The 14,741-nt window shown below is 50.1% G+C and overlaps 1 protein-coding gene across 16 annotated transcripts in view; it reads left to right on the plus strand.

Moving 5' to 3' along the window:
* Nucleotides 1-14,741, plus strand: part of ryr2a (ryanodine receptor 2a (cardiac)) — a 60,272-nt gene that overhangs the window by 5,197 nt on the left and 40,334 nt on the right. For all 16 annotated transcript variants that reach the window (XM_055504169.1, XM_055504173.1, XM_055504171.1 and 13 more), the window contains exons 2-3: nucleotides 13,921-14,040; nucleotides 14,183-14,287. In XM_055504169.1, coding sequence (XP_055360144.1) covers nucleotides 13,921-14,040; nucleotides 14,183-14,287 — 225 coding nt within the window. The remainder of the gene's footprint in view (nucleotides 1-13,920; nucleotides 14,041-14,182; nucleotides 14,288-14,741) is intronic.

A 14,741-nucleotide genomic window follows, 5' to 3' on the forward strand; every position in this document is an offset into this window, starting at 1 on the left:
TAAAAAAACAAAGCAGTGGTGTGTGTGTGAGAGAGAGAGAGAGAGAGAGAGAGAGAGAGAGAGAGAGAGGGCGAGGCAGCAGTACAAAGAGGGTAAGTGGGATGCGGGGGAACCCCTCACTCTGTGTTTCTGTCTTCATCACTGCTCCTCACTGCAGTGATCTTATGTAATGTGATTGATCATAGCAGAATGTTCTGGTGCGGGAGAAAGGCGAGAAGGCTCGCGGCTGAGGAGCAGAGCGAGAGACTAAATGAAACGAGGTGAAAGCGCAGGGCAGAGACGGGAATACGCATATCTGTGCAGTGTTTACCTTTATGAGCGCAGCTGCAGTGTTCATCTGCTCTCCTCCGCTCCGTAGCGTCTGGATGCTCGGTCCCCGTCCTCCTCCTCCCTCAGTCAATGCTAGTCTATAGTAATACTATTACACTCTTGTTGCTGTAGCCAGAGTTAATCCATCCTCATCAGACCCCACATGACTTTCTAATTCATCTAACACTTAAATTAAATAATGAAAATAACAGATTATACTGGTAGCAAAAAGGTAGTTAAGTGGTAATAAAGGAAGAATGTACTGTAGGATGTGAATTTCTGTGGATGTTTTGATGATGTATTTATTTGACTTGATCATGTTTACGGTGCCTTCTTCCTTTAGAATAGACATAACCTTTTTAAAGTGCAGCCTTTGCAGAGAATCCAACCTGCTCTCTTTGTTGTCCTGCTTCTTGAAACATGGAAAAGTAGGATAAAGTTGTTCTTTTTTCTTTCTGTGCTGTGACCCTTAGCAGTTGTCGCATCAACCTACATACAGCTACGGCTCAGTGTGTGTGTGTGTGTGTGTGTGTGTGTGTGTGTGTGTGCCAGAGAGGCAGCAGAGCATATAAAGAGTTTAAATAATGGGCCTGGTGCTGCGTCTCATACATCATGCCTGGTGTGGGCTGGGAAGGATGGCAGCCTATTTCTAGGAGACCTACCTATGGCTTAGAACCAACACGAACTGACAGGTTGCTGCTGCAGTGCCGCATTTTGCTCCAGTCCCAGAGGCCGGACGCGGCCTCTCAAAGACACCGAAAACTCTGTAAAGTCGAACTTCGCGAGAAGTGTCCCACATATGATAGAGCAGCAGTGGAGACTCGAGAAAACACAATAGACAGCACCTGGATTTAATGTATTGAAACATGGTTGCATGAGTCGTCTTTGTGATACAGACATATTAAAGTACAGTCGCAGCCCAGACAACTGGCCACGGTAATGCACGATTGCAGCTCTCCATCATCCATCCAACCTTCTTTCTAGTTTGTGTATTAAGTGCCCTGTTAGTTAATTAAATATTAATTACAGTCAAACTTAAATTAACTGATAAATTTAAAAAATCAACTGGTTGTCAATATCACCTTTCACTGTAAGAAAATGAAAAAGATTGAGTGGCTGAAAAAATTTATGTCACCACATTTTGGAAGCGCTTTTTAGATGTCAGGTGTCTGATTCCCCAATAGTATAATACAGCTCACCTGGTGTCTCGGTTCCCTCTAAACCCATTTTAGGAGAGAACACAGCTTCTTGCAGCTTCAGTTTTAAATGTATTTCAATATTTGAGGCCACGTGCTTATGAAGACAGATCCATCATATTTTTGGGCAGATATTAGCTTCCTCAGACCCCGCTCAGTGACTGTGCATCAGTCCTGCTGGCTGTGGCTGTGGTTCAGCTGTGTGCCGTGAGTGGGAGACTGCAGAGCAGCTTGACTCAAACATTCAATGACTGCACAGTGTTCACACCATATGTGAAAAAGGCACTGTGTCCCATTCTGATCGTCGGTCACTTACGATCAGGCTGCTCTCACGGGCCAGACTGGATCTGCTTCACACCCTTCTTGTTAAAGGTACATTCTGTGTGAAAACTACAGGCTAAAGTAATTTATTTTTAATATGCAAACGCATATATATGTTCCAGTTGTAAATTAAACCGTGATTTTGAAGCTGTGAGCTTCAATGAGTTCATCATTGTGTTTGTGTGTGTGTGTGCGTGCGTGCATATGTGTGTGTCTGTAGAGTGGATGGTTCAGTTGCAGACAGAGACTCTGTTAGGTGCGGACTAGCTGGGGATTTAATTGGAAATCTGAGGCCTGTGTTATCCTTACGGAGCATCACTACTAGAGTTAAATGGAGCTGCACATGGTGTGTGTTTATAAATGAACGACTGTCTGATGTGCCGTGTTAGATTTGTCTTTGCTGTCTGACTGTTGACAGCCACATCATGTGAGGCGTGTCAGGCTTAGTAATTGTTTGCTTCCCTCTATGATGTTCATCATTTGTTGAGATTGTAATTTAGGTTTAGTACAGTTCCTAAAGGCCGAGGTGTTTAATCTGTGGCGGTACTCTACAGTACATGTTGCTGGGGGGGTTGAGAATGATGAACTGGGTGCAGAATGGCTGACACATGGAAGATGAGGATCAGCTGCACAGCATAAAGTGAAGCACAGTCTCCATGTTCTGCCTCAGCTGTACCGTTTATGTTTGCAGCAGTGGGAAGTGTGTGGGCTGTGTGTGATTATAATGTGTGATCAGCTATCTACTATAACTGCATCTATCTGTCTGTCCGCTCAGCAGTCAATCCTGTTAGCCACAGTGTTTCCCTGCATTTTTCGTGGGTCCAAGACTTTCATTTCATTCATGATCCACAGAGGATGAACCCAGCCTGCTTTTCTTTTAGTTTGGCGTTTTTGAGTTTCAATGTCTAATTGTAAAAGCTAAAGGAATTATGTACACACATGCTTTAATGTTGTGTGAAGGGTTCATCATAAACATTGGTATGCACATATAATTAGCTAGTATTATACATCAACAAGTAAACATTTGTGGTAACTGTTTATCAGCCGTGCACATCATCTTGAAGGGATTAGGTCATTCCTCCAGTAGAACAGCTGTACGTCAGGGATTTTGTTTAGTTTCTGACTTGGGGTCAGGTACTGCCATAGCATTCCCATATGGTTAAGGTCAGGACTATATACTGTACTGCCATTGTAAAACACTGCATTCCATCATAAGTCTCATTATTCACTTTGTAATGGGTTGCCACACAAGTCATTTTACATAAATGGTCAACTAGAATGTTTTAAAGCTACTGTATGATACAGTGCTCTTCTAACCGAACCCTGGAAGATCCAGTGTGGGATGTTTGCAGTGTGAGGGCTTTCTCTGTTGGTTCCTCAGCTCAGCCATACAGTATATCTTCTCTCCCACATAAAGACAGGACTTACGTAACAGCTGGCTGCAGCTCCGTTAACCCCTCCACATCTCAGTGTGCGTTGGTTAATCTGTGTCTTCTGCGTCTTTCTGCCAACATCTATCTTTCTCCATCCGTCTCCTAGTCCGGCTTAGCGTGGTTGGCCTGTTGTTGTAATTACATTTGAGATGATGCCAACAAATTGGCCAGTTCTGTGTGTGTGTCTGTGTCTGTGTGTGTGTGTGTGTTTGGTGTATTATTGCTTTTAGAGAAATGTTGTTAAAATTCTACAAATCCTGCTGGCTATTGTAAATGAGTGTGATCATGTTGGGGCCAGCTGGATGGGACGGAATGGACCAGATTGTCCCTCAAATGAGTGGACATGACTATGATTTAGACATTTATTAGAACCAAAGAAGAACACACAAGACCATCATCAAATATTTGAATGATAAAAGTTATTCAATCAACATTTTATTATAATTTTATCTTTTTTATTTCAGCAAAACATTTTGTTGAGCACAGTTGAACAGAGTCATAATGAACAGAACAGAAGGACAAACTAATAAACAGACCGATAAGAATCTATCCTGATTCTTCTATTCTGCATCTCTCTTCCTTTTATAGCCACAAAACATGCAACCTACTGTCGGGTGAACAATGTGCACATAATTCATTTACATGCAAACACATAACTAAGCAACATCGTCCTCGTCCTTGATCTGCAAACCTCTGCGTTAGTGCCCGTGGCTCTGAGGAGGTCCAGTCAGATGAAGAACAGAGGCACTGCGTCAGTAATCTGTCTCACTGTAGGACTCTGGAGTCCAAATTGTTTAAAATGGCTTTGTAAGCTTTTCTAGATTGATGTACATTATGATGACTTTCTTCTCTGCTGCTGCTGCGATACCTGTTGTTAATCAATTAATGAAGAGCTTATGACCTACTGTACCCTTTTAAATATATTAAAAGCACTAAGGAGATTATTAGCATTGTCCAACATGAAACAGTAACATACATACAGCATTTCAAAGCGCTTCTGTCACTAAATCAGTATTTGCTGTGTGTTTGATCATAGATTACAGTGTCTCCCTCTCTGCTGTGCTCGTCCCTCTGCGTTTCTCAGATTACATCATCACTGACGCGTTCCCCTCCTCCACACTCACTCTGTCTGTGTGCGCCAAGCTTTAAACCCTCCTCCGCTGACCTGCCCACTGCCAGCGTGCATGTGTGTCTTCAAAATCCCCCCCAGTACTTGGAATACAACTCGTAGTACGACAGCAGTCGGACAAACAGCGAGCGGATGCGCGGCGGTGCAGCAGCAGCTGCTCAGAACACGAGTGATGCTGTTTTAGTTCGGAACCAGAACTGACTAAATATGATGCTGGTGAGGAGCTTTACAGTGAGGCAGGCCACATTGTGTGTTAGACTCACTTTGACATGTGAAAGTTTCTCCAGTCATCCTCCAATCCAACCATTAACCAGTGGAGCTGGTTCTGGTTTTTGGGGCAGAAGCATTAATACTGGTCCAGTGTCACCGTTGGTTTTCAAAAGCCCAGTATTATATGATGAGTAATGCTATTAGCCGAAATGTCCTATAAATCATTACATGGCAGCCATTTCAAGGTCAGAGTAAACACAGTCTGCTTCCTCCTGGAACATGTGTTTACAATGGGATTTTAGTGCATTTTTGGGTTCAAGAAACAAAGATGTTGAACGGAGATGACGATGTCTCACTTGTTTTAGCAAGTGCAATAGCACTGTATTTGCACAGTACGAAAGTTTCTGCATCTGATTCATCTGTGGCACAGAGCTCCAGTAGAAACTTCCTGGTATGGTGTTTTTGATGGCAATTAATTATTGCAACGTGAAGAGGGTGTTAATATTAACAGGACAGTAAGTAACAAAGGTCTGCTTGCTCAGCAGTGCTGCCGTCCTTTATAATTAGACCTATTACTACTGTTTGAGCACCCTCTCTGCTTTGGTGCTGACTCTACATTTTTTGCATGCCTTGCAGTTTTTGGTTGCTCCACTAAAGAAACTACGGCCCATAGTATTGGTTAAACCAAGAGTGAGCATCAACTTGTTTCTTTAACGTTCTTCGTAATTTTCAAGCGGCGTAAGTTGCATATTTGGAAGTTCCCCTGGAGCTTCAAACATTCACTGGACGGGATTAAAGACTTTGTTTCCTTCTCTTACGTTTCGACTCTCTCTCTCTAAACCTTTCTTTCCTCTCTGGTGTCAGAGGAGGATTATTTTTTGTTGTGATGTCTACCTTTGGATTACAGACAGGCCTCTGTGTGTCATGATCAGTGTCTTTGTTTCTAGTTGTTCCCTGTTTTCACGTCATGTCCTGCTTGTCTTATTTTGGTTCCAGTTTCCGTTTCCTGTTTTATTTTGGTAGTCTCCCGGTCTCTGTTTTGTGTTCTAGCTTTACTTCCGGTTTCTTGTCTTGTCACAGCTGTCCCTGCTCATTACCCACACCTGCACTCTGTTAGTCATCAAGTCACTGTGTATTTAACCACCACCTGTGTCCTTAGTTCCCTGCCAGATTGTCGTATTCTAGTTCCCTGAGTGTTCGTGTTTGATGAGTTGAGTTCCCTGAGTGTTCGTGTTTCCCGTGTCCTGTTCCTGTCTGTATCATGTATCCTGCCCGACCCTGGATTATCTACTTACCGTGAGTTTTTGCCTGTTCCCTGTCTGTACCTTCGCCGAGCCTTTTCGTGTATGACCTGGACCGTCTGACCGTGCCTTTAAGAATAAACCTTTTGTGGATTATAATATCGCCTCCGTGCTGTGCATGTGGGTTCGCCGTCTGCCTGCTTCGAGTCCCTGACAGAACAATCTGGCCACACTTGGACCCAGCCAGCACTTAGCCTCCGGTCAGGTCAGTGACTGTTTTTCCCTTGTTTTTTTACGGCAAATATAACTCTCCCGCGGAAGTATGGAGTTTACCTGCGCCGAGCTACCCAGCGACCTACATAAGTATTTCAAGCTCCTTGCGGAGGATTACCGACGGGCTAGTAACTCGGAGGATCAGCGCAGCGCCGTAGAGGTGGCAATAGTGACGCTGGAGGACGATGACACCGCGTTAGATCACCCCAGCGTTCATCGCCTCTACGAGCGACTGTGCGCGAAGTTTGACGAGTTAAGCGACACGCTCTGTACCACGCCAGCGCCAGTCGCACCGCCGATGGTTTCGGTTTCCTTCTCCCCGCCCCGTCGGATCGTCGTGCCTACACCAACCTGCCCAGCTCCATGGTTGTTTCCCTGGGAGGATTTCCTGCTCTCACGCGGCCCTCAGTCTCCAAGTCAGCCGCGCGCTGCTCAGTCTCCAAGTCAGCCGCGCGCTGCTCAGTCTCCAAGTCAGCCGCGCGCTGCTCAGTCTCCAAGTCAGCCGCGCGCTGCTCAGTCTCCAAGTCAGCCGCGCGCTGCTCAGTTTCCAGTTCAGCCGCGCGCTGCTCAGTTTCCAGTTCAGCCGCGCGCTGCTCAGTTTCCAGCTCAGCCGCGCGCTGCTCAGTTTCCAGCTCAGCCGCGCGCTGCTCAGTTTCCAGCTCAGCCGCGCGCTGCTCAGTCTCCAGTTCAGCCGCGCGCTGCTCAGTCTCCAGTTCAGCCGCGCGCTGCTCAGTCTCCAGTTCAGCCGCGCGCTGCTCAGTCTCCAGTTCAGCCGCGCGCTGCCCAGACCCCAGTTCAGCCGCGTGTTACTCATGCCCCGGTGCAGCCCTGTCGTCTCCAGGCCCCAGCCCAGTCGAACCTAGTCCAGACCCCGGATCAGCCGTGTGTCGCCCAGACCCCGGATCAGCCGTGTGTCGCCCAGACCCCGGATCAGCCGTGTGTCGCCCAGACCCCGGATCAGCCGTGTGTCGCCCAGACCCCGGATCAGCCGTGTGTCGCCCAGACCCCGGATCAGCCGTGTGTCGCCCAGACCCCGGATCAGCCGTGTGTCGCCCAGACCCCGGATCAGCCGTGTGTCGCCCAGACCCCAGTTCCGTCCTTGTCCCCGTCAGAGGGCACCGCCCGTCTGACGATTGTTAACCCCACCCAATCAGGCCCGTCGTCTTCCCCGTCGAGCTCGGCAGCCGTAAGTTGTCATGCCAGCTCCGGAGTTGACGCCGTTCCAGTCCCTGTCGGCCATGTTGCGGCCGTTCCAGTCCCTGTCGGCCATGTTGCGGCCGTTCTAGTTCCTGTCGGCTCCTCAGAGGAGGACGCCGTTCTAGTTCCTGTCGGCTCCTCAGAGGAGGACGCCGTTCCTGTTCCCGTCGGCCATATTGAGGCCGTTCTAGTTCCAGTTCCTGTCGGCTCCTCAGAGGAGGACGCCGTTCTAGTTCCTGTCGGCTCCTCAGAGGAGGACGCCGTTCCTGTTCCCGTCGGCCATATTGAGGCCGTTCTAGTTCCAGTTCCTGTCGGCTCCTCAGAGGAGGACGCCGTTCTAGTTCCTGTCGGCTCCTCAGAGGAGGACGCCGTTCTAGTTCCTGTCGGCTCCTCAGAGGAGGACGCCGTTCTAGTTCCTGTCGGCTCCTCAGAGGAGGACGCCGTTCTAGTTCCTGTCGGCCAAGCAGAGGCCGTTCCAGTTCCTGTCGGCCATGTTGCGGTCGTTCCAGTTCCTGTCGGCCATGTTGCGGTCGTTCCAGTTCCTGTCGGCCATGTTGCGGTCGTTCCAGTTCCTGTCGGCCATGTTGAGGTCGTTCCAGTTCCTGTCGGCCATGTTGAGGTCGTTCCAGTTCTTGTCGGCCATGTTGAGGTCGTTCCAGTTCCTGTCGGCCATGTTGAGGTCGTTCCAGTTCCTGTCCCTGTCGACCAAGTTGAGGTCGTTCCAGTTCCTGTTCCTGTCGGCCATGTTGAGGTCGTTCCAGTTCCTGTCCCTGTCGACCAAGTTGAGGTCGTTCCAGTTCCTGTTCCTGTCGGCCATGTTGAGGTCGTTCCAGTTCCTGTCCCTGTCGACCAAGTTGAGGTCGTTCCAGTTCCTGTTCCTGTCGGCCATGTTGAGGTCGTTTCAGTTCCTGTCCCTGTCGGCCATGTTGAGGTCGTTCCAGTCCCTGTCCCTGCCGACCATGTTGAGGTCGTTCCAGTTCCTGTCCCTGTCGGCCATGTTGAGGTCGTTCCAGTTCCTGTCCCTGTCGACCAAGTTGAGGTCGTTCCAGTTCCTGTTCCTGTCGGCCATGTTGAGGTCGTTCCAGTTCCTGTTCCTGTCGGCCATGTTGAGGTCGTTCCAGTTCCTGTCCCTGTCGGCCATGTTGAGGTCGTTCCAGTCCCTGTCCCTGCCGACCAAGTTGAGGTCGTTCCAGTCCCTGTCCCTGCCGACCAAGTTGAGGTCGTTCCAGTCCCTGTCCCTGCCGACCAAGTTGAGGTCGTTCCAGTCCCTGTCCCTGCCGACCAAGTTGAGGTCGTTCCAGTCCCTGTCCCTGCCGACCAAATTGAGGTCGTTCCAGTTCCTGTTCCCGTAGGCCAAGTAGAGGGCGTTCCCGTAGGCCAAGTAGAGGGCGTTCCCGTAGGCCAAGTAGAGGGCGTTCCCGTAGGCCAAGTAGAGGGCGTTCCCGTAGGCCAAGTAGAGGTCACCCCTGTCTCTGACCCCGTTCCTGTCGACCCTGTAGCGGTCGTTCCAGTCCCCGTTCCTGTCGGCCCTGTAGCGGTCGTTCCAGTCCCCGTCTCCCTTGGGGCCGCCCAGGAGGAGGCAGCACCGGCGGCAGTTCCTGCGCACCTCCAGGAGGAGGTCGCGCCAGCCGCAGTTCCTGCGCACCTCCAGGGGGAGGTCGCGCCAGCCGCAGTTCCTGCGCACCTCCAGGGGGAGGTCGCGCCAGCCGCAGTTCCTGCGCACCTCCAGGGGGAGGTCGCGCCAGCCGCAGTTCCTGCGCACCTCCAGGAGGAGGTCGCGCCAGCCGCAGTTCCTGCGCACCTCAGGAGGAGGTCGCGCCAGCCGCAGTTCCTGCGCACCTCCAGGAGGAGGTCGCGCCAGCCGCAGTTCCTGCGCACCTCCAGGAGGAGGTCGCGCCAGCCGCAGTTCCTGCGCACCTCCAGGAGGAGGTCGCGCCAGCCGCAGTTCCTGCGCACCTCCAGGAGGAGGTCGCGCCAGCCGCAGTTCCTGCGCACCTCCAGGAGGAGGTCGCGCCAGCCGCAGTTCCTGCGCACCTCCAGGAGGAGGTCGCGCCAGCCGCAGTTCCTGCGCACCTCCAGGAGGAGGTCGCGCCAGCCGCAGTTCCTGCGCACCTCCAGGAGGAGGTCGCGCCAGCCGCAGTTCCTGCGCACCTCCAGGAGGAGGTCGCGCCAGCCGCAGTTCCTGCGCACCTCCAGGAGGGGGTCGCGCCAGCCGCAGTTCCTGCGCACCTCCAGGAGGGGGTCGCGCCAGCCGCAGTTCCTGCGCACCTCCAGGAGGGGGTCGCGCCCGTCGCGGCTCCTGCCGACCTCCAGGAGGGGGTCGCTCCCGTCGCGGCTCCGGCCGACCTCCAGGAGGGGGTCGCTCCCGTCCCGGCTCCGGCCGCATCTGCATCGGTTCCTGGCGGCCCGGCTCCGGCCGCATCTGCTTCGGTTCCTGCCTCTCGTCGCGGTGGTCCAAGGAGGACGCCGCTGGTTCACGTCTCTCGTCGCGGTGGTCCAAGGAGGACGCCGCTGGTTCCTGCCTCGTCTCTGCCTTTGCTGCCGGACTGGTGGCCTCGCCCTCGGCGCATCCTGCTGCTGGGATGGCGCTGCCTCCTGCGGCGTCGTCCGCCTCGACTCCTCAACCGCCTGGATCAGCGTCCGCCTGGAGGACGCTGCCATGCGGGGTGGTCCCCGGGGACATCGTCCCAGCTCAAGGGCACTAAGAGTGCCATCCTGGCTCAGCGGCTGCTGGGCAGGGTCTCGCCACGCCATCACCCTCCGTGAGGGAATCCCTGAACTTCATGTTTTCTTGGTCATGGACTTTTGCAGTGTTTGTGGACTCTTGTTTTGGCCCTCCTCCGGTCCTCCCTCCACCCACCCTGCTCATGTACCTTGAGGGGTAGGGATTCGGTCCCTCCGCCTGGGACCACCCTCCGCCCGCCCTGGTTTGGGGGGGGAGGCTTCCGTAGGCGCCGTGGAAGGCGCCATAGGGGGGGGGGTACTGTCATGATCAGTGTCTTTGTTTCTAGTTGTTCCCTGTTTTCACGTCATGTCCTGCTTGTCTTATTTTGGTTCCAGTTTCCGTTTCCTGTTTTATTTTGGTAGTCTCCCGGTCTCTGTTTTGTGTTCTAGCTTTACTTCCGGTTTCTTGTCTTGTCACAGCTGTCCCTGCTCATTACCCACACCTGCACTCTGTTAGTCATCAAGTCACTGTGTATTTAACCACCACCTGTGTCCTTAGTTCCCTGCCAGATTGTCGTATTCTAGTTCCCTGAGTGTTCGTGTTTGATGAGTTGAGTTCCCTGAGTGTTCGTGTTTCCCGTGTCCTGTTCCTGTCTGTATCATGTATCCTGCCCGACCCTGGATTATCTACTTACCGTGAGTTTTTGCCTGTTCCCTGTCTGTACCTTCGCCGAGCCTTTTCGTGTATGACCTGGACCGTCTGACCGTGCCTTTAAGAATAAACCTTTTGTGGATTATAATATCGCCTCCGTGCTGTGCATGTGGGTTCGCCGTCTGCCTGCTTCGAGTCCCTGACACTGTGTGCTTCTTCTCCTGCTCATATTTAATGTTTCCACCCGCTGCTGTTGAATAAGCAGTTGTGTAAGACGATGTGTATTCAGCTCTGTGCTACTTTTGAGCTTGAGCTCTCCAAAGGGCCTTTGTGCATGTGAGTGCACACTTTTTTCAAGCTGTGCTTTGCTTACTCGCATGTCTGTGTGTGTGTGTGTGTGTGTATGACGGCTATAGAAGACATGCTAATTATTATACAGTATGTGGGCGCAGCGCAGATGTAGATGAGGGTGTGGGAACCCATCCTGTCAGCGTATACAGACTGGATGCTCTACACAGAGATTAGTTTGTACCCATGTAATCACAAATTTAAATATTCTCTCTCTTATCATTGTGTTTTTCATCCTTATCATTTCTATCGGCCCTTTAGTTGCTATGTTGTCCAACTTTGCCCTAATTGTGTCTGCCGGTTGCTTAGCAGGTAGGGCTTTTATTGTGAAAATACTCCTGCTTGGGCAAACGATGCTGTTGTCCGTTTGCTCCTGTCAGAAACCAGTGTAACACTTTATAGTCTTGCCTCATGTTTTAATGGCTGCATGACCTGCAGAACCCGAAGTGAAGGTTCAACATTTTTCCGTGTAAACGAGTGCCCGTTTTAATCTGGACCATGGATCTTTCAAACAGCGGAGGGTCGGGTCACTGACAGAGCGGTTTCCTGCACAGGAGCACTCTCTAATAGGGCTTGTTTTAAAAGCAATGAGGGGCTAAATTTTATTTCCGTTAGAGGACTGTTTCAGTGGTCATTAGGGGGAATGCAGCTTTGGTTTCCTTTTTCCTTTCAACAATGGGTTCCATTTCATACAAAGTAACCTGAAGAGGCTCAGACACACGTTGTTTTCCTCTGAGTCTCTCTATCATTTCCTCTCTCGCTCCATAGAAGGCTGGAATGCAAAATAGCTGCTGACAGACACCAGACATGTTCATGTAGGAATTTGTTTGTGTGAGTGAGTGAGTGTGTATGTGTGTGTGTGTGTGTGTGTGTGTGAGTATTCCCTCAGGCCACACATCAGCAGATAATCAGATAATTAAGCAGAACCACAGTGACTTTACCGTACTCTGTAGAGCTGCAGAGTGCTGGTCTGGATTAAAAGTCGTGCTGGTAAAAACACTGCATCAGACGTTTGAGCAGAATTACCCCCCGGGGTGATACCTTCCTCTCTGTGGCCACTGTATTTCCCAGTCACACTGAGTCTGTTTGCACGCCCAGCGTCCAGTCGTATTAAAGAGTGGAGCTTGTGTATAACAAAGAAAGCCCTCACTCACCATGATGCACGCTGCTGCAGAAACCTTTAGCTTCCCGCACGCTTTCATTGTGTTATTCTGACCCGTATTTTCCTGCACGCTGGCCCTCCTTTATGAATGTGTATGTACAGTATGGATCTGTGAGCCAGTGTCAGACCGCTGAATCAGCACCTACAGCTCTGACTTCTTTGTTCAGGTTCTGAGTGTGCATGCATTTACTCCTGTGGGGAGACGGTCAATAAGAGCTAACCAGATTATGGATCTAATTCAAGTTTTATTAATACATTATTTCTTTTTTTAGATGAAGTGTGGAGTGAGGGATGTCTTATTTTTATTTTGTGCAGAGGTAAAACCACGTGGATGCAGCCATAGTGAAAGCCTGGGGCACTAATGATTTCCACTACTGAATAGATGATCTGAACTTTTAGGTTGGAGGAATATACTTGAGTCTAAATATGATGCATGTATAATAATAAATACAATGAATTCAGATCTGATCCATGAGTCAGGCTAAAAAGTGAACAGTCACATGCAGTGGGGACCGTGAGTGCGTGCGGCTCTTTTGGCTGCGTCTGAATAAGCTGACACGTTTTTTTCTCCATTAGCGCCTCACAGCGTGACGACTTTAACATGTCGCATAATCAATCAGCAAATTCAGCTTAGCCCAACCCTGCTGTGCAGCCCCGCGGTGTGTACAAATGCCCATAGTTATCATAGAGCCTGATGTAATCAATGATAATATTTTTGGCAAACAGAGGTCGTTTCTTACAGTATACGGGCTAATGTCTGTTGATATAGAGGCCGCTGTGATGTGAGACCTGTATCATACAGTGTGGCCAGGCAGACAACCAGATGCCTGGAGGATTAGCTGCTGTTATGTGAGCAGACAGATTTTTAATTGATTCTAGCACTCGGGTGCAGGACATGTAGCGCTGTGGCCGTCTCACTGACTGATGAGCAGCCTATCAGCGACATGTACATGGTGCTGTGGCTCAGTGTGGGCCAATAACGGCGTAATACTCTGGTTGTGAGCTGTTTGGGAATTGTTTAGTGATGGGGTTCAGCTGGGCTAAAGCTACAGGAGGATGAGAGCAAAGGCTGGTTGCAGAGCTGAAGTTAGTGAGTGAGTAATGAAGCCCAGACTGTAGCAGCACCTATGTGGTGTTCTGTCCTATTAAGTGCTCATTAAAATGCACAACCTGAAGTGAGTGTAAAATGCCATCTGTCTGATCAGCAATGAACAACCAGCTCTGGTTTTTCGAGTCGGCCAGCGGTACTGCGTTAAGGTTAAGTGTCACAACATTCACAGAAAATGTGTAATAGCATAAATGCACAAAAGAGGAAGAGTGAACTCTAAAGTGCAAAGGTTCCGTGTAACTATAGGCTCTAGGGCGCTTAACTAAGTTCATGAGTCATCTCACACATTTCCTTCCAGATTTTGGTGCCACACATCATTTAGCTGTTCGTTTTTGACGATTCTGTGAACTTTCACACTTTCACAGCGAGGAAAGTGTGGAGGTTAAGCTGGTGAATGGCCATCGAGCCAACTTTCGACATCTGACCCACAACACCATCCAACAACTCATCCAACAGGCAGCCACAGTCCAGCAACAGGGTGCTTTTATTACGCTGGAAAGCACTTCCTGCTTTTATTAATAGGAATTAATCTTCGACATCTTGAAATTCTTGACATATTAAATCACACTAATGCAGCAAAGCGTCAGTACAAACAGATCTACGCTCTCTAGATGTGAGTGTATTAATCTCACTCTGGGCGACAGACGTGCTGACGGTGTGACTTTATGTGTCTCTAGGATGATGAGGTGGTCTTACAATGTTCAGCTACGATCCACAAGGAGCAACAGAAACTCTGTCTGGCTGCTGAAGGCTTCGGAAACAGACTGTGCTTCCTTGAGTCTATCTCCAACTCCAAGGTACTGTACAGACGCAAGCTTCTGTTAGTTCTATACTTTAAATACTGAGCATGACCCGATCCCTGAATGTGGAGACAGTTGTAATTGTTCCTGGCACCTGGTATTTCATGATTAGGTGAATCCTGTGTTCCTGTTGCTGCAGAATGTGCCGCCAGATCTGTCCATCTGCACCTTCGTGCTGGAACAGTCGCTGTCGGTCCGAGCGCTGCAGGAGATGCTGGCCAGCTCTGAAGACAAGGCCGAGGGGGTGAGTGTGGATGGAGAGCAGGCGACAGTCAGGGTCCTACTGTACCTGTCGGCTGTGATCACCTGGAGGTCAGCGCTTTGCGTGAGGCTGCTGGTGCACGTCTGCATTCAGCAGCTGGGCTCATCGCAGTATTAACGTCATGCCGGTTCCTCAACATCTGCAATAGAAGGCTGCTCATCTTTGTACTCGCAGCTATGTTACCAATGACGTTACTGTGCAGCTGTTTTCAGTCGCCATCCAAAGCAGGTGAATGCAAATATATGGAAATTCCTCAAGTGAATATCCTATAAAAAGTACTTCCAGCTGCAGTGCAGTTGTTGGTGGAGGGGGCTTTAATAGACGCGGGCCTCGCGTCAGATTTTACAGTGACTTGCAGTATTTTAATGAAGTGAGGGGAGGGTTATTAATTTCTCCTTTCTCACTGTCAGCAGCCGTCGAAAGCTGAACTAGGAGC

The sequence above is a fragment of the Betta splendens genome, chromosome 19 (genome assembly GCF_900634795.4).
Source record: "Betta splendens chromosome 19, fBetSpl5.4, whole genome shotgun sequence".
Taxonomy (NCBI): Eukaryota; Metazoa; Chordata; class Actinopteri; order Anabantiformes; family Osphronemidae; genus Betta; species Betta splendens.